This window comes from Bufo gargarizans, chromosome 4 (genome assembly GCF_014858855.1).
Source record: "Bufo gargarizans isolate SCDJY-AF-19 chromosome 4, ASM1485885v1, whole genome shotgun sequence".
NCBI lineage: Eukaryota > Metazoa > Chordata > Amphibia > Anura > Bufonidae > Bufo > Bufo gargarizans.
The window spans coordinates 513,184,420-513,204,137 of NC_058083.1; the positions used below are offsets into that span (position 1 = coordinate 513,184,420).

A 19,718-nucleotide genomic window follows, 5' to 3' on the forward strand; every position below is an offset into this window, starting at 1 on the left:
CAGTTAAAGCACATCTTGTTTGTTTCAATTCAAATCCATTGTGGTGGTGTATAGAGCCAAACATGTTAGAATTGTGTCAATTTCCCAATATTTATGGACCTGACTGTACGTGCCCTCCTTCCCTCCACTTTATCCCCTGTAAAGGGATCTGGACTTTGTTGCAGGGGAACCACTAGGCTGCTGCACTTGAAGTAACTGGTGACCCACGGGGTCAGGAAAGGCAGAATACATGCAGTCCGATAAATGGTCCGTTGTCAGGGCAAGCAGCTCAGGATCAGAATAGAGATCGGGCATGGGTCAGGTCAGGTCAGGTCAGGCAGCAAAGGGTTCAATCTAGAAGTCAGGCAGAAGTCTGTACACAGAACAAGCTTTGCAGGAAACTAGCATACTAGAACCTACTGATCAGGCTCCTTTCCATGGCTTGTAGAGATCAGAGTGTGTGCATGCCGGCCCTATAAGAGCCAGAGATAGTGTGTGCACACATGACCTATGGGCAGAGAAGGTCATTATCGGCAGGAAGCAGGCCTCAGCTTGTGTGGGAGGACAGCGTTATTCCAGCAGCCGGGACCACTGGGAAGGGAGAGAGGGATGTCTGTGGGACTGGACCGCTGGAGCCCTAAAGCTATGGAGCAGGTAAACCAGGCAGCAGGCGTGCCCACCAGCAGGAAGGAGAGGAGCTATAGGCATGGACCGCTGCCATAGCAGATAACTCTGCTGTCATTTCATCACTTTTTGTCATTGTAATTAATTATCTTTTCTGGTCACATCAAACATTCCACACGACTTCTCCATCAGTCTGCTGACTTTTACAATTTCTGTTTTGCAGCTTTTAAATCAGGGTAAAGATCTGAACAATATTAAGGCTGAAGATACATATGTGAGGGGCGATGAGCAGATCATAGAGGACATTCCCACCGATAACCACCCAGGTGAGTAGTAACCACTACATAAAGCAGAGAAGACTCACAGATTCTGCTCCTTCACTGCCTACTGATGACTCATTGTATAGTCAGGTAGTGGTGGCAGTTTGGGGGTCACATATTGTACTTTCTGACAGGTTTTCCTTTATTAGCACACAATTGTTACCAATACCAGGTGTCCCACAGTATTGATCAGAAGGTTGGGGTTATCACCCATTCTTCTGACTTCTATGACTTTCCGTAGTACTTAGAGGCTTTACTGACACTTCAGAATTTTTGGAAATAGGAAAAGCCTTATGGTAGAGCCTGAAATATAAAGAGCTGAAATATAAAGAGCCAGCAATGAACAGTAGCCGCCGCCTGTCTGATCATAAAGATCTCACAATGTTCTGCCCTAAAGAAGTAATCATAGGAGGACAAATCCCCAGTGGTCAGTGACAGCTTGCCGGCCATTCTGCTCCCCCGTTCCTGCTAAAGACTTCAATGCTATACCCCACTCTCCCCCGGGGCTCTGACCAACCCCAGTATATGGGGCCCCAACATATCTCATGGCAGCTGTTAAATGGCCCCTTGTTATCGGGTCCTAGACATAAATTGTAAACCCAGTGGTGTCCTAGTATCACATCCAGACAGGGAGGGGGGAAATTGTGTAATCAATATTGGAGCCACCTATAGACTATCTAGTAGTTCAAAGAGTAATAAATTCTTCATTTTCACTGGAATAATAGTTTTTTAAATAAATGTTAATAAATGTTTTGATGCAAATAGAGAGCGACTATTATTCAAAATCCATTAAATGGAACCGGTCATCAGAAGTGGCCTATTTATTTATTGTATTTATGGAGGAGATGACGCTGTGTCTCGCCTCATCCAGCGGTACGCCCCAGTGACTACCTGAGCTATGTTTGATGACATCAGGTACATTTCAAAAGTAGATTTTTCCTACAAACAACCTGATTGTCAAATTGTACAAAACCAGTTTCTGAAAGCTGGCAGCTTGTACAGGGGGGACATGTAAATAGGTCAATAACACTCTCCAAAAGACATACTGATAGGGAACTTAGACTGAGCCCCATTGGAGACAGTGTGATCCTAATGTCTGTATAGCCCGGCTGAATATAGTAGCGCTATATAAATGCAGAACATAAATACAATAAATAAATAGGCCTCTTCTGATGATAGGTACCATTTAATGGATTTTTATCATCAGAAGTGGAATAATGTGAGTCCGTATGACATGCAGAATCACTGCACACTTCACTTGTTTGGGCAGTCACTGGGCCAAAACCGACAAAATAACTGAAGTATCAACTCAGCCTTACAGGTCAATGATGGCGTCAAGAAGAAGTGCACTCCTTTTACACCGTCGTCAGCTGATTCCACATAGATGTCTACAGAACCTGTTCTATTAAACACTTATACAAGTAGAGCCCCCCCCGACAGAGTGGAGAGGGTGTCAGCAGTAAGTTTGTGTTGACGTCACTGATTATTTTGCCCTTCCTCTGATCCATCAGAACAAAAACCCAGAAAAAACAGATCCTGTCTGTGGAGAATCCGCCTTCACTTGGTCAGCATTTGCTCAGTAATCCATCAGTATTGCTAATGCCCAAAAAAAAAAACAGGAGTGGATCAAAAACAGAGATGAGGAATATTTGCATGTCTTCTGTGTTTTGTACCCTCTCCTGCTTTTGGCTACCAAATCATAAGCCAATCCTGATGGGACCATACAGGTCTTACAGCTGCTACACAGACAGGATCCGTTGTTCATCTCATTTTTCCTTCTATCTGACAGATCAGAAGAAGGGTCAAATAAATGATGTCAGCCAGGCCGAAAGGCAAAATACTGGCCCAGTCATGAAGTGGGGAGGGTGGAAACAGCATAAGAAGTCCGCAGAGTGGCCCTATGTCATAGTGGGGAGGTGGAAGCAGCAGGAGGAGACCACAGAGTGACCCTATGACATAATGGGGAGGGTGGGAACAGCATGAGGAGTCCACAGAGTGGCAAGGTAACATACTGTGGAGGTGGCAGCAGCATGATGAGACCACAGAGTGACCCACAGTGTTAGATCAAATAAATAAAAATTAATTGAAAACACCCCAGAAAAGTCTGTAATTTTCTCACTTCACCACACAACAGCTAATACAACATATTACTGCACAGCTGAACGGCAAATATATTTTTCTTTTGCCACTAATGCACGGAAAAAAGGGCTTTACCACATATAACTGCACCGCACAAGGGCAAATAAGACGTACTGTAGAAATATTTCATTGTGATAAACCCTGTTAATGGCTGTATCAAACAGCACTTGCACCCCAATAACAAGAACGGTTTGCTCAGAGCGGTATAATGGCAATTTGGATCCCCAGTCAGTGCAGCAAGGTGTAATAGGATTGTTCCTATTACCCAGGCTGTGACCTCCCTCTACTGAACCCTGTTCAATATAAATGCTGTGGAACGATTCCTCCCTATCCTTTCCCTGCACCTTGAATAATCTTTCCCTTAACTTAAATCGTTTTTTTTACCACAATGAAGTTGTTTCTACCACTGTCCCTAGCGCCCGCTGACGTCTCTCCCTGCACTAAGTACACTGGAAAATGGCAGAATCCAAGATGGCTGAGGCTATTTATAGGGCTGTGACATCACAGGGCTGGTTGGCTGCATGCAGGCCCGTTTTAGTCAAAGTGTGACCCTCGACAAAATTAAAAGTGGGGCCCCAAATCCTGAAATATTGGACTAGCAGTCTGACAGAACTTTGTAGGCACGGACAGCGGTTGCAACCACAGCAGCTGAGTGTAGAATGCCATATTATATCTCCAGCCTTTCCACTGTAAGCTGCTGATCCTGCAGCCTCTTTAGGGATGTTCACACAGAGTATTTTTTGGATGTAATTTTTTTTTTCTAATTTTATAAAACACTTTTTGATGCAGTTTTGTCGTGGATTTTCATTCCTTTCAATGGGAATTGTGGACATGGACCCTGCGTTATGAAAGGCCAGGGCACTTCTGTTTTTCCATGGTGCAGTTTATAAAACCACAAGCTGGAAAAAAGGTATTGTCCCATCTGGGCCCCTGAAGTGAAGGGAGAGCACAGTGTGCATTCATCGTCACCCTCCATTATGCTATGAGTGTTCTGATAATAGCTGATCACTGGCTCTGCTATTTAAAAAAATTCTATAGCAGTGAATGGAGATAATGCTGCGCATGCTCACTGTTATGGGGAATGTGTGGACGTCACACTGTAATGCTCCATTCACATGTCCGTAGTGTATTGCGGATCCGCAGTACACTGGGCCGGCACCCCCATAAAAATGCCTATTCTCGTCCGCATTTGCGGACAAGAATAGGACATGTTCTATTTTTTTACGGAGCCACGCACCGGAAATGCGGATGTGGACAGCACTGTGTATGCTGTCCACATCTTTTCCATCCCCATTGAGAATGAATGGGTCCGCACCCGTTCCGCAAAATTGTGGAACGGATGTGAACCCATTCCACGGACGTGTGAATGGAGCCTATGGGGGACCTATGGATATCGCACTGTTATGGAGGGATCTGTGGATGACACTGTTATGGGGGATCTATGAATGTCATACTGTTATGGGGGATCTGTGAATGTCACACTGTTATGGGGGACCTGTGGATGTCACACTGTTATGGGGGATCTGTGGATGATACACTGTTATGGGGGATCTGTGAATGTCACACTGTTATGGGGGATCTGTGGATGTCACACTGTTATGGGGGATCTGTGGATGTCACACTGTTATGGGGGAACGTGTGGCTGTCACACTGTTATGGGGAACGTGTGGATGTCACACTGGTATGGGGAACGTGTGGATGTCACACTGGTATGGGGAACATGTGGATGTCACACTGGTATGGGGAACGTGTGGAGGACACACTGGTATAGGGAACGTGTGGAGGACACATTGGTATGGGGAACGTGTGGAGGACACACTGGTATGGGGAATGTGTGGATGACACACTGTTATGGGGAACGTGTGGATGACACACTGTTATGGGAAACGTGTGAATGTCACACCGTTATGGGGGACCTGTGGATGTCACACTGTTATGGGGGACCTGTGGATGTCACACCGTTATGGGGGACCTGTGGATGTCACACCGTTATGGGGGACCTGTGGATGACACACCGTTATGGAGGATCTGTGGATGACACTGTTATGGGGTATCTGGCTTTGTTTCGGCCACAATGTGTGACATAGCTTTACAGATTCCTTTATTAGCAGTATTGGTTTGCTTCCCCCAAGTACTGAAAAAAACTGCTAATTTGGACTCGGGTTCTTAATCTATACGCACCCCCCCAACCCCCCCCCCAGACCACCTACACAATGTTGTCTTCATTAGTTTAACTAGTGCCTTTCCATCGCCCAGACAGCCATGTGGTAATTAAACACAGCACGGCCACGTCAAAAGCACCCCACGAGCATGCAGTTTGGTTGTGCCCTGCAGTCACATTGAGCACCCAGGAGGGGTCACAGGGAGCACCCAGGAGGGGGCACAGGCGAAACACAGAGCTGACAGTGGGAACTCGCAGGTCAGTGACCATCAGTACTTGAGGGCAGTGCAGGGCTGCTACAATGAGAGTGTGACCCCAGCAGCCCTGCACCCCCTCCTCCAGAGACACTGCTGCATGATTCTTACTAGATGGTACCAGGTGCTTTAATAGGAGGGTCCTGGGAGCTCCTGCAGTCCGGCATCTGAGGTCAGAGCCTGTGGGTCAGATGCAGCAGAAGACCCGGTCATCCCAGTCTGACGTTTGGGCCTTGCAGCCTGGAACAAGTGCAGGCAAAGGCTGGGGGGAAGGGCTATGTTACCTCCGCCCACACAGAGCGTCCTGATGCCGGTCTGTGGCTTCAGGATTGTGGGTAATGCTGGCCTGTCACTGAGCTCTGGTGAGACTGGGGGGGGGGGGGGGGCAGGGGGCCCATGCATGGCATTATGGGTGATCCCGCCTTCCCATAGTTCCTTTCTCCATGTCCTCACACGTGCAGCAGCCATTTTAGGAAAAAATGTGATTCGTTGCCAATCAAAATTTCAATTTCCCTATATGTCTACATCATGTTTGGATCATTTTGTAAATGACATTTTCTTTTTTGGGGGGGGGGGGGGGGGACGTTAGAAGGCTTAGAAGTTTAGAAGCAAACCTTTACATTTTTCAGATAATTTCCAAAACCCACTCTTTAAGGACCAGTTCAGGTCTCAAGTCACTTTGTGAGGCTTACATTATAGAAACCACCCATAAATGGCCCCATTTTTGAAACTACACCCCTTAAGGTATTCAAAACTGATTTTGCAAACTTTGTTAACCCTTTAGGTGTTCCACAAGAATTAAAGGGAACCTGTCACGTTTTATAGTGTCCTAACTAAGGGCAACATAAATAAGTGACTGATTCTAGTAGCAAAATGCTGGGTCACTTTCTTTAATTGACCCAGTCAATCTGCCAACATCTTGTATTGAAAAGCTCCAGCTGATAATGATGAGTCATGAATATTTATGAGCTCCTGACTCTCCCCGCCTACCTGCTGCTGATTGACAGTTTTTTCCATATGAATCAGCAGCAGGTGGGCAGGGGAGTGGCTATAGCTCTGAATTATAAAAACTCTGGACTCACTGACATCACGCTGGACTCAAATCAGCTCATTAGCATGCAGCATGTGGCATCTTTGTGTGTATATTATGAGGTAACCATCTGTCACACCAGTAAGTGAATACATCTAAGGTACCTTTTTAGTAGTTAATGATTGTATATAATTAGTTAGATTATAGTCAAATATCCACATGACAGGTTCCCTTTAAGTCAATTGTCCAATTACTTTTGGTCCCTTTAAAGGGAACCTGTCACCTCTACTATGCTACCCTCACCAGTGGCGTCGCCAGGGGGGGGCCAGAGGGGGCCACGGCCCCCCCTACATCATGCTGGGCCCCCCATGTGCCCCCCCAACTAAACTGCGCCCCCCCCCAAAGTGAGCCGCCGCCAGGCACAGGGAGATGAGCGCTTCCATTGCGCTCATCTCCTTACTACTGCCTGTGCCAGCGGCATTCACTTGACTGATCCGAGTTCAGCTCAGCTCAGTCACAGTCTCTCTCTCACCTCACGCTGCTGGCAGCAGGGACGCAGGGAGCCGGAGCCTGAGGGAGGGACGGGGAGGAGCGTAATATGAGCTTAGAGTGGAAGCTGGCTTCTGCCAGCCCCGCCCACCAACCAATCACCGACCAGAGCTGAGGGGGCAGGGCAAGCAGACTGACAGCTCTCTGAATCGAGTTGTCTGAGTCACACAAGTAAGTGCAGGGAGTCTAAGAATAGAAAGGAATCGAATGAGTCACAAGTTAAAAGAATCTAAAGATCCGACTTAGTTTGTGACTCATTCGATTCATTGAGTTAAAAGAGCCGTGAGTCAGAGGTTAGAGCAGGTTACATTACACTGAGGCTGCTTTTGTTGCAGCAGTGATAAGATTAAGAGATAGGAGAAGTGACAGATGACACAAGAGTTTAGATTACAGGTTGAATTAAGGCTACTTTCACACTAGCGTTCGATCGGATCCGATCATAATAATGCAGACGGAGGCTCCGTTCAGAACGGATCCGTCTGCATTATATTGGCAAAAAAAAGCGAAGTGTGAAATTAGCCTGAGCGGATCCGTCCAGACTTTTACATTGAAAGTCAATGGGGGACGGATCCGTTTGAAGATTGAGCCATATTGTGGCATCTTCAAGCGGATCCGTCCCCATTGACTTACATTGTAAGTCTGGACGGATCCGCACGCCTCCACACGGCCAGTGGAGCGGAGGACAAACGGTGCCAGACTGATGCAGTCTGAGCGGATCCGCATCCATTCAGACTGCATCAGGGCTGGACGGAAGCGTTCGGGTCCGCTCGTGAGCCCCTTCAAACGGAGCTCACTGAGCGGACAGCCGAACGCTAGTGTGAAACTAGCCTAAATTAACCCTTTAGAATCAAATTGGCTTCTCAGGAGATATATATGTTAAAGGCATCTCATTCAGTAGCTATATAACTAAGGCCTCTTTCACACTTGCGTTGTCCGGATCCGCGTGTACTCCACTTGCCGGAAGGTACACGCCGGATCCGGAAAAACGCAAGTGTACTGAAAGCATTTGAAGACGGATCCGTCTTCAAAATGCGTTCAGTGTTACTATGGCAGCCAGGACGCTATTAAAGTCCTGGTTGCCATAGTAGGAGCGGGGAGCGGGGGAGCAGGTATACTTACAGTCCGTGCGGCTCCCGGGGCGCTCCAGAGTGACGTCAGAGCGCCCCATGTGCATGGATGACGTGCCATGCGATCACGTCATCCATGCGCCTGGGGCGCCCTGACGTCACTCTGGAGCGCCCCGGGAGCCGCACGGACGGTAAGTATGCCGCTCCCCCGCTCCCCGCTACACTTTACCATGGCTGCCAGGACTTTAGCGTCCCGGCAGCCATGGTAACCATTGAGAAAAAGCTAAACGTCGTATCCGGCAATGCGCCGAAACGACGTTTAGCTTAAGGCCGGATCCGGATCAATGCCTTTCAATGGGCATTAATTCCGGATCCGGCCTTGCGGCAAGTGTTCAGGATTTTTGGCCGGAGCAAAAAGTACAGCATGCTGCGGTATTTTCTCCGGCCAAAAAACGTTCCGTTCCGGAACGGAAGACATCCTGAACGGATTTCTCTCCATTCAGAATGCATGGGGATAATCCTGATCAGGATTCTTCCGGCATAGAGCCCCGACGACGGAACTCTATGCCGGATCCGGACAACGCAAGTGTGAAAGGGGCCTAAGGGTGGGTTCACATCACCTTTATGGATTGTACTGTCAGTGTCAGACTGTTGTCACTGTGGGTAACAATGCACAACAGACAACAATTCACATTGCACACCACAGTGACAGCTTCTGACTCCTGTCTGACTCCTGAGTCCTCCTGTCCGGCGTCAGCCTCAGCTTCCCTTTACTATAATAAATCACTCTTCCTGACTCACTCAATACTAGTAATCAGAGTTCAGAGAGAGCTGAAGAAGACGAGCCGACTGCACTGAGTCAGCAGCGCAGCAAGTAGTGAGTGAATCGAATGTATCAAGCATCTGCGCATGCGCACCGGCACCTAGAGTCTTCGGTTCACTTGCGAGTCAGCTCAGCAGTCTGACTCACCAAGTGAACCGAAGATCCGATTCATGAATCGGTTCATTTGAATGAGCTGATTCAAATGAACCGATTCACCTAAAGATCCGAACTTCCCATCACTAATGCGGCGGTGCAGGGGAGGGAGAGGCGTGTCCCTTCCCCTTGCTCTGATAGGCTGCAGGCACTAGGCCGGCAGCCTATCAGAGGCCGGCGCAGGCGGCGCGATGACGTCATCGCGCCGCCTGAGCCATACAGCGTGGGACACAGGCCAGAAGAGGCCTGCATCGCATCGCTGACACTGAGGTAAGTATAAGTGTTTTTTTGTTTTTGTTTTTTTACAATAGTGATACTTGGGGGGGGGGACTTAATAATGGCACATGATGGGGGGCTTACTTAATAATGGCACATTGGGGGGACTTACTTAATAATGGCACATTGGGGGGGACTTACTTAATAATGGCACATGATGGGGGTACTTACTTAATAATGGCACATGATGGGGGGACTTACTTAATGGCACATGGGGGGGGACTTACTTAATAATGGCACATGATGGGGGGACTTACTTAATATGGCACATGATGGGGGGGACCTTAATACTGGCACATGATGGGGGGCTTAATACTGGCACATGAGGGGGGACCTAATACTGGCACATGATGGGGGGGCTATACTGGCACATGATGGGGGGACCTATACTGGCACATGAGGGGGTCTTATTACTGGCACGTAATGGGGGTCTTATTACTGGCACGTAATGGGGGTCTTATTACTGGCACGTAATGGGGGTCTTATTACTGGCACGTAATGGGGGGCTTATTACTGGCACGTAATGGGGGGCTTATTACTGGCACATTATTGGTGGGCACTATAGGGGCATCTACTGAGGCAACACAAAGAAAGGGTGTTTTATATGGGGGGCTCTGTACAGTAGCATTTTATACTGGGACACATTATGGCGGGTACTATGGGGAAGGGGGGAGAGGAGTACTATGGAGTCATCTACGGGGGCACTAAGAAGGGGTAATTTATACTTGCAAAATTATGGGGGACATTGAGGGCATCTACTGGGGCATTTTATACTGGTACATTATGGGGGCACTAGGAGGAAGGGGGAGAGGAGCACTATGGGGCATTTACTGGGGGCACTATATAGGGGTATTTTATACTGGCACATTATGGGGGACATTAGCTCAACTGGGGGCATAAGGGGGTATTTTTTGCATTGTCACATTATAAGGAGAATTATTACTACTGGGGGGCATTATGGTGGGCTTTATTACTCCCACATGGTATGACCCCTAGTAGCAGCACCAGCCTCTCCCTGCTCTGCTATTCCTCTGCCTCTTCTCCAAATCCTTATTATGAAATCTTTCTCATAGGATAAAACACAACATCAGCTCCGCCGAGCCCCCGGCCAAAGTGTGGAAGTGGCGACCGAGACCCCCAAGGGCCAAGCCAAGTAACTGTAAGTGTTCATGTGAAATATGTTTGTTATACACATATAGCCTACACTGTGCCCCACAATATACAGTATACCGCTACACTGTGCCCCACAATATATAGTATGCCTCTACACTGTGTAGTCTGTTCTATAAGCACCCTTGTTCTGTGGCGGCGGACAGAAAATAATCTGGAAGTGCCCCTCCCGAGACCAGGCTCTGATCCGCCACTGGACCGCTCACAGGAGTGTACATTTCTTCTAAACTGTAATCCGTATGCTCTGACCTGCAGAAATCAGCACTCGCTCGATAACAACTAACAGGCAGGACCTGTAGGCTGTAGCCTGGCCCTGTTACCGAAGCTAGCCGAGTGGTGTAAGGTTAAGGTACTAGTAGAGATGAGCGGCCGCTTAATCCTGATTTAAAGTTAAAGTTACTGCAGGATATGGATTACGGTTTAGAAATGTCAAATGTACACTCCTGTGAGTGGCGGGGAGGGGATCTGTGGATGACACTGTTATAGGGAGGGGCATCTGTGGATGACACTGTTATAGGGAGGGGCATCTGTGGATGACACTGTTATAGGGAGGGGGAAATGGGGATGACACTGTCATGGGGTGGATCTGTGGATGACACATATAGCATAAGATGCTATACATTACACGGTATGTGGCATCCACAGATCCCCCCCATAGCAGTGTCATCCACAGATCCCCCTCTCTATAAAAGTGTCATCCACAGACAGCTGGACTTTTCTTCCCTGTTGCGGTTTTAGGTATTGGGTAAAGTATTGCAGCATTTCTAAGCGTACTTGTGTAAATGTATCGTTGTTATAGCTGCCCCCCCTACTTTTGTCCTGGCCCCCAGTGTGCCCCCCCAAAATTTGAAAGCTAGAGACGCCACTGACCCTCACTGAGCGTTTCTAAATGTTCATTGTGTTACCCTAAACATATAAATTACACTTCATTTCATTTGCAGACGAATTCAATAAGTATTATGCATTTTTGTACTTCCCGCCTTTTATGCAAATTAACATAAGAGTCATATCTGACTTGTGTGACCAGAGAAGAGTCATATTTTCAAGCTCTGACTCATGTCACTTTTTTTTACACAATAAAAGCACACAGAGCTATGGGGACTGGGTATTGCGGATGTGCTAGCGGCCATCTAGCAACCCATGTCCTCAGCTCTATACCCAAATTCCAGGTGACAGGTTCCCTTTAAAAAACAGGGTGCCACATGTAAAGGAGCTGAAACTCCTAAACACTTCATCCAATTTTAATGTGGAGCCCTCAAATGAAATCTAAAAGTCTGGACTTTGTCCATTATATAACTATAACATGAATATGTTTTAGTGAACAGGTAATAAAAACTAAATTTGTGTCAGTTTCCAAATATATATGGACCTAACTGTGTGTGTGTGTATATATATATAGAGAGAGAGAGAGAAACAAAAAACAAAGTGGCAGCACCGTCACTGGTGTAGACAAAAGGGTGCAGCTGGCCCAATATGGATATAAGCCAATCCAAATAGATAAAATTGTAAAAAAGGGCAGCACTCCAGAGAGTAAAAATGACTTTATTTACCCAAATGGGACCAAAAGGCTCCTACATAGAGGAAGGCTTGAGGAGGGCTCCTGCATAGAGCCGAAACGTTGCATGTCCCATTTGGGTAAATAAAGTAATTTTTTGCATTTTTACTCTCTGGAGTGCTGCCCTTTTTTACATATATATATAATATAGAGATATACACACACACATTGTATAAGCATGTAATGTGTATGAGTAATGCCCAACATGTATACAGTATATTCATGTAAGTGTCTATGTAGTATGTACTTACATGTGTGTAATTTAATGATGGACCTTTATGTGTGTGAGTGAATCTATTTTATTATATAGGCTGGGATCACATCATGGTTGTGATATATGTTTAGTTTGTACGTTGGAAAAACTGCCAACATAAAAGGTAAATGTGTCCAGAGGCTTTTGGTCTCCATCTGGCTTCTATACATCCGTAATCCATACAACTATATCCAGTAAAAAAAAAAAAAAGCTAAATGTCACTGTCTGGTATCTGTCATATGCATCAATTCAATGTATATATCCTGGGTGTATATGTTAGAGCCCACAAATGTGATATGAACAAACCATTATATGTACAGTACATGCCGACATTATTTATATGTATGTGGTATATGAGCAATAATATATTTACTACATAGTAACATAGTATATAGGGCCGAAAAAAGACATTTGTCCATTGAGTTCGGCCTTTTATCCTGCAAGTTGATCCAGAGAAAGACAAAAACTGTGAGGTAGAAGCCAATTTTCCCAATTTTAAGGGGGAAAAAAAAATTCCTTCCCGACTCCATTTAGGCAATCGGAATAACTCCCTGGATCAACGACCCCTCTCTAGTATCTATAGCCTGTAATATTATTACGCTCCACAAATACATCCAGGCCCCTCTTGAACTCTCTTAGTGAACTCACCATCACCACCTCCTCAGGCAGAGAGTTCCATAGTCTCACTGCTCTTACCGTAAAGAATCCTCTTCTATGTTTGTGTACAAACCTTCTTTCCTCCAGATGCAGAGGATGTCCCCTCGTCACAGTCACAGTCCTGGGGATAAATAGATGATGGGAGAGATCTCTGTACTGCCCCCTGATATATTTATACATAGTAATTAGATCTCCCCTCAGTCGTCCTTTTTCTAAAGTGAATAACCCTAATTTTGATAATCTTTCAGGGTACTGTAGTTCCCTCATTCCAGTTATTACTTTAGTTGCCCTCCTCTGAACCCTCTCCAGCTCTGCTATGTCTGCCTTGTTCACAGGAGACCAGAACTGTACACAGTACTCCATGTGTGGTCTGACCAGTGATTTGTAAAGTGGTAGGACTATGTTCTCATCACGGGCATCTATGCCCCTTTGATGCAACCCATTATCTTATTGGCCTTGGCAGCAGCTGCCTGACACTGGTTTTTACAGCTTAGTTTGCTGTTCACTAAAATTCCTAGGTCCTTTTCCATGTCAGTGTTACCCAGTGTTTTACCATTTAGTATGTACGGGTGACTTGCATTATTCCTATCCCATGTGCATAACCTTACATTTGTCAGTGTTAAACCTCATCTGCCACTTATCTGCCCAAGCCTCCAATCTATCCAGATCCCTCTGTAGCAGTATACTGTCCTCTTCCGTGTCAATTACTTTACACAGTTTAGTGTCATCTGCAAAAATTATATTTTACTGTGCAAGCCTTCTACAAGATCATTAATAAATATATTGAAGAGGATAGGGCCCAGTACTGACCCCTGAGGTACTCCACTAGTGACAGTGACCCAATCTGAGTGTGTACCATTAATAACCACCCTCTGTTTTCTATTACTGAGCCAGTTACTTACCCACATACAGACGTTTTCTCCCAGTCCGAGCATTCTCATTTTATATACTAACCTTTTATGTGGTACAGTGTCAAATGCTTTGGAGAAGTCCAGATATACGACATCCATTGATTCGCCGCTGTCAAGTCTAGAACTTACCTCCTCATAGAAACTGATTAAATTAGTTTGACATGACCGATCCCTCATGAAGCCATGCTGATATGGCGTTATTTGCTTATTTTCATTGAGGTGCTCAAAGATAGCATCTCTTAGAAAACCTTCAAACAGTTTACCCATGACGGATGTTAAAAATAACGGCCTATAGTTTCCAGGCTCTGTTTTTGGACCCTTTTTGAATATTGGCACCACATTTGCTATGCGCCAATCCTGTGTAACACTTCCTGTCAGTATAGAGTCCTTAAATATCAGAATTAAGGGTCTGGCTATGACATTACTTAATTCTCTTAGGATATGGGGGTGTATGCCATCCGGTCCTGGCGATTTGTCTATTAATCTTTTTAAGATGCCGCTGTACTTCTTCTGGGTCAGGCAGGGCACTTTTAATGGGGAATTTACTTTTACATTCTGCATTTCATATGACAGTTTATTTTTATCAGTTAATACAGTAGAGAAAAAAATATTTAGGAGCTTTGCTTTCTCCTCATCGCTCTCTGCAACTCATCACTCTGTAAAGGGCCGACACCTTCAGATTTATACTTTTTACCATTTATATAATTAAAGAACATTTTAGGGTTAGTTTTGCTCTCTTTGGCAATTAATCTCTTGGTCTCTAGTTTGGCCGCTTTTATTTGTTTTTTACATATTCTATTTTTTTCCTTTTAGTTTTTCAGTGCTTCCTCTCGACCCTCCTGTATTAGTGATTCAAATGCTTTCTTTTTGTCATTTATTGCTTTCTTTACAGTTTTATTTATCCACATTGGTTTCTTCTTGTTCCTTAACCTTTTATTCCCAAGAGATATGTACCTATCGCAATTAGATTTTAGGATGCTTTTAAAAATATCCCATTTTGTGGCTGTATTTTTTATTTTTGAGGACTTTCTCCCAGTTAGTTAGGCCTATGACCTCTCTTAGTTGGCTAAATTTAGCTTTTTAGAAGTTTGGTATTTTTGTTCCTCCCTGAAGAAACACTCTTATGAATGATAATTGGAAGGTTATTACTTTATGGTCACTATTTCCCAGGTGTCCCCCAACCTGCATATCTGTTGTTCTGTCAGGTCTATTGGTTAATACTAAGTCTAGTATGGCCGTCCCTCTAGTCTGGTCCTGAACCAGTTGGGAAAGGTAATTTCTTTGTCTTTAGTTATTGCCAAGAACCCGTTTCCTTTATGAGATGTACAAGGTTTTAGTTTCCCAGTCTATATCTGAGTATTTGAAGTCCCCATAATAACGACCTCATTATGATTTGCCGCCTCGTCTATCTGGTTTAGCAGTAAATTTTCTGTGAGATAGAAGGTGGGCTTTCAGCTTCAATGTCTGGTGTGTTTTGTGCTTAAGTGCAGTTAGTGATCAGTGTGTGAGACGGACACCAGCTTATAACACTGACTCACAGATCCCTTGTGTACCTATGAAGATGCTGGCTTCAGCACAAGAGTGGAAAATACAAGTGAACAGCCTGGTGACCTAACATCATCATCTACCGGTCCAGGCTATTGGTCTACTGTCAGATTGTTATCGGTTTTCCTATAGTCAGTTGATATTTGAATTTTGCTCTATGACTTGTAATTTGTATGGATTTTCTTTATATAGAACTATTATAAAATGTATATAATTTTAAGGTTCTATTATTTAAAAATGATAAAACTCAGATTTATTCTTGGCAGATGACTGTACCAGGATCTCAGAGAAACATGTGATGTCAGATTTTAGAACAGATGATTGTGGTGTCAGAGAAGATACACATGATGAGCATGCCATTATCTCAGACCTATCCTCAGCCTTTCAGAACAAAGATCTATCATCTGATCCTCTGGATGGATTTCAATCTCCTGATTCATCACAGACTGTTATGCAAAATAAAAGGCACATAAGAAGTGTTCAACATCAAAGAAGTCATACAGGGGAGAATGCTCTTTCATGCTCAGAATGTGGGAAATGTTGTAAATCTAAATCATATCTTATGAGACATCAGAGAACTCACACAGGGGAGAAGCCATTTTCATGTTCAGAATGTGAAAAACATTTTAACTCTAAATCAAATCTTGTTAGACATGAGAGAACTCACACAGGGGAGAAGCCATTTTCATGTTCAGAATGTGAAAAACATTTTAACTCTAAATCAGATCTTATTATACATCAGAGAACTCACACAGGGGAGAAGCCATTTTCATGTTCAGAATGTCAAAAACATTTTAACTCTAAATCAGATCTTATTAGACATCAGAGAACGCACACAGGTGTAAAGCCATTTTCATGTTCAGAATGTGAAAAATATTTTAACCGTAAATCACATCTTGTCAGACATAAGAGAATTCACACAGGGGAGAAACCATTTTCATGTTCAGAATGTGAAAAACATTTTAACTCTGAAACACATCTTGTTATGCATAAGAGAACTCACACAGGGGAGAAGCCATTTTCATGTTCAGAATGTGGGAAATGTTTTCAGCAGAAATCACAACTTCTTAAACATCAGAGAATTCACACAGGGGCAAAGCCATTTTCTTGTTTAGAATGTGGGAAATGTTTCACTGATAAATCAACTCTTGTTAAACATCAGGCAATTCACACAGGGGAAAAGCCATTTTCTTGTTTAGAATGTGGGAAATGTTTTACTCGTAAATCAACTCTTGTTAAACATCAGAGAAGGCACACAGGGGAGAAGCCATTTTCTTGTTTAGAATGTGGGAAATGTTTTATTCGTAAATCAATTCTTGTAATACATGAGAGAACTCACACAGGGGTGAAGCCATTTTCTTGTTTAGAATGTGAGAAATCTTTCATAAATAGATCAAATCTAGTTGCACATCAGAGAATTCACACAGGGGAGAAGCCATTTTCTTGTTTAGAATGTGGGAAATCTTTCCAACAGAAATCAAATCTTACTATACATCAGAGAATTCACACAGAGGAAAAGCCATTTTCTTGTTTACAATGTGGGAAATCTTACACATACAAATCATGTCTTGTTGTACATGAGAGAAGTCACACAGGGGAGAAGCCATTTTTTTGTTTACAATGTGGGAAATCTTTCATACAGAAATCAAATCTTGTTAAACATCAGAGAATTCACACTGGAAAGAAGCAATTTTAATGTTCAGAATGTGGTAACTAGAGATGAGCAAACTTTTTGAAAAATTAAATTCTGCAGCTTGGTCATAGTTCAACAAGAAATTTGATTTGTTCCGAATTAATTTGTCACGAATTACTATTTTAAAACCCCATTCAGCCTATCAATGAGACCATTTTTAATGCCCCCTTAGACCGAAGTGCACCCGTCTAGCAGCCATTAAAATCACCTCATCCATTTGCTCACACAGGGGCTCCTCTCTTGATTGAAAAAGACCTGCTGAAGGACCTGTGCTTAGTTTGATGACTTCACCACGTGATCATGCTGGGAGAGCACGGTGATATCATCACATTGAGTGCAGGTCCTTCGACAGGTCTTTTTTAGTTGAGAGGAGCGGACTGCCTCTGTGCGAGCAAGTGGATTAGGAAAAATGATTCGTAATCATGAAGCCCAAGGAAATTTGGCTTCATTTAAAATCAAATTTTTCCTAAAATTCAGACTAAATTCCACTTTGAATGGTTCGCTTTTTTGAACACTAGTGATAACCATAAAGCAGATCTTGTTAGACATCGGAGAATCCACACGGGGAGAAATTATTTTCATGTTCTACAAAGGGATTTTAAAATTTTTTGTCAACTTGCATTACAAGTTGTCGTTTTTATGGTGCCATTTTGGGGTACACACGACCTCCTAATTAACTTATTTTAATTCTTTCTGGGAGAAAGATGGGGAAAAACATCAATACTGTTTATACGCTATAAAATTTGCAGCGTTTATTTTTTGCCACAAATGACTTAAGTTTTACTACATATAGAAATTTAAAGGACAACTGATTATGCAGGTTAGGCTCATGGAACACTGATAATCACGCCATCCGCTGCTCACCAATGTACCTCTTGCTATCCTACTCTCTGGGGGTTTGGTTCCTTTTCTGCACTGGCTCCTTTTGTTCCTTATATAGGTTACGGACAGCATAACTAGATTATCAGTTAAATCCATGATTTTGTACCATGAGCCTAACCTGTATAATCAATTGTCCTTTATATTTTTTTATGCCTCCATGCCTATATGTAATAGTGCTAGTTTTACAGAATATCCTTATAAGCCATATAGTACCACTATCTCTGATGCAATCTTATCTCATCCATACTTACCTAGTTCTATTTTTTGGACTTCACAGACTTCTATTTTCAGTCTCTCAATCACCATTTCGGATTGCTAATCATGTACCTTTATTGTTTATCGTAATTATGTACCCAATTATTTATATTGCCATGTTCTTTTGTCCAGGCCATGAACAAGGTGTATGTTGGACCGAAACGTTGGCCAGTGACTATTTATGCGGATGGATTAAAATAATGAAATAAAAATAATGAAATAAATAAGAAATCAGTTACAAAATTTCTTCAGTGCCGTGGTATCCTATCAATACTGTTACCCCCTTTACCACTGAGCTCCGCCTATCTCCTAGAGGAGTGCCGTTCAATTCTTTTGTTCACATGATTCCCTTAGACTTTATATAACTGTGTCAAACATATTGTTACCATTTATTAATAAATATCTGCATTTTGGGCCTATGTCTCTTTATTCTTTAGAAGATAAGATATGGTCCCAGAACCTACGGAGTTAGGCTAGTTTCACACTTGCGGCAGGACGGATCCGACAGGCTGTTCACCATGTCGGATCCATCCTGCGGCTATTTCGCCGTGCCCGCAGACCGCCGCTCCGTCCCCATTGACTATAATGGGGACGGGGGCGGAGCTCTGGCGGTGCACGGAGAAAGCCGCCGGACTAAAAAGCCTGACATGCAGTAATTTTAGTCCGGTGGCCTTTCTCCGTGCACCGCCGTGCTGCGCCGGAGCTCCGCCCCCGTCCCCATTGTAGTCAATGGGGACGGAGCGGCGGTCCGCGGGCACGGCGAAATAGCCGCAGGACGGATCCGACATGGTGAACAGCCTGTCGGATCCGTCCTGCCGCAAGTGTGAATAATGTGCTTAGCGATGTGCTAATGTCAGCTGAACCTAATTAGCTTATTCCTACTTTTATCTATGCCCCTGTTACTCCAGAAATATAAGTTTTATAATAAGCTAATTATTCTCTAGGAGCAGGGGGGGGGGGGGCATTGCCCCTGCTCCTAGAGGCTCCGTTCTTCCACCTCTGGCCTCGCCCTGCTACACTAGATTGACAGGGCCAGGCAGTGTTCACCTCCTCCTGCCGGCCCTGTGCTCTGGGAAAATCTTGTGCCAATTTGGCGCATGTGCAGTGAGGAAGCCGGCAGTTGCCGAGCACCCTTCACTCACTGCGCCTGCGTCGAATACTGAACGGGACAGCTCAGGCGCGAGATTTACACGGCAGTAGGAGACCAACGCTGCCTGGCCCTATCAATCTAGTGTACCAGGGCGTGGCCAGAGGTGGGAGAACGGAGCCTCCAGGAGCAGGGGTAACACCTCCCCCTGCTCTTAGAGGCTAATTAGCATACAGTATTATAAAACTTATATTTCTGGAGTAACGGGGCATAGATAAAAGTAGGAATAGGCTAGTTAGGTTCAGCTGGCTTTAGCACATGGCTAATGTCGGCTA

The 19,718-nt window shown here is 44.4% G+C and overlaps 1 protein-coding gene across 2 annotated transcripts in view; it reads left to right on the forward strand.

Annotated features, from left to right (window-relative positions):
* The window catches only part of LOC122934334 (oocyte zinc finger protein XlCOF22-like), a 75,122-nt gene extending 56,412 nt beyond the window's left edge, over positions 1-18,710 (forward strand). The window contains exons 6-7 of one of the 2 annotated variants that reach the window (XM_044289730.1): positions 827-929; positions 15,733-18,710. In XM_044289730.1, coding sequence (XP_044145665.1) covers positions 827-929; positions 15,733-17,162 — 1,533 coding nt within the window. In that variant the 3' untranslated portion in view covers positions 17,163-18,710. The remainder of the gene's footprint in view (positions 1-826; positions 930-15,732) is intronic. The other variant, XM_044289731.1, reaches the window with a different exon arrangement.
* Positions 18,711-19,718: the final 1,008 nt, after the last annotated feature.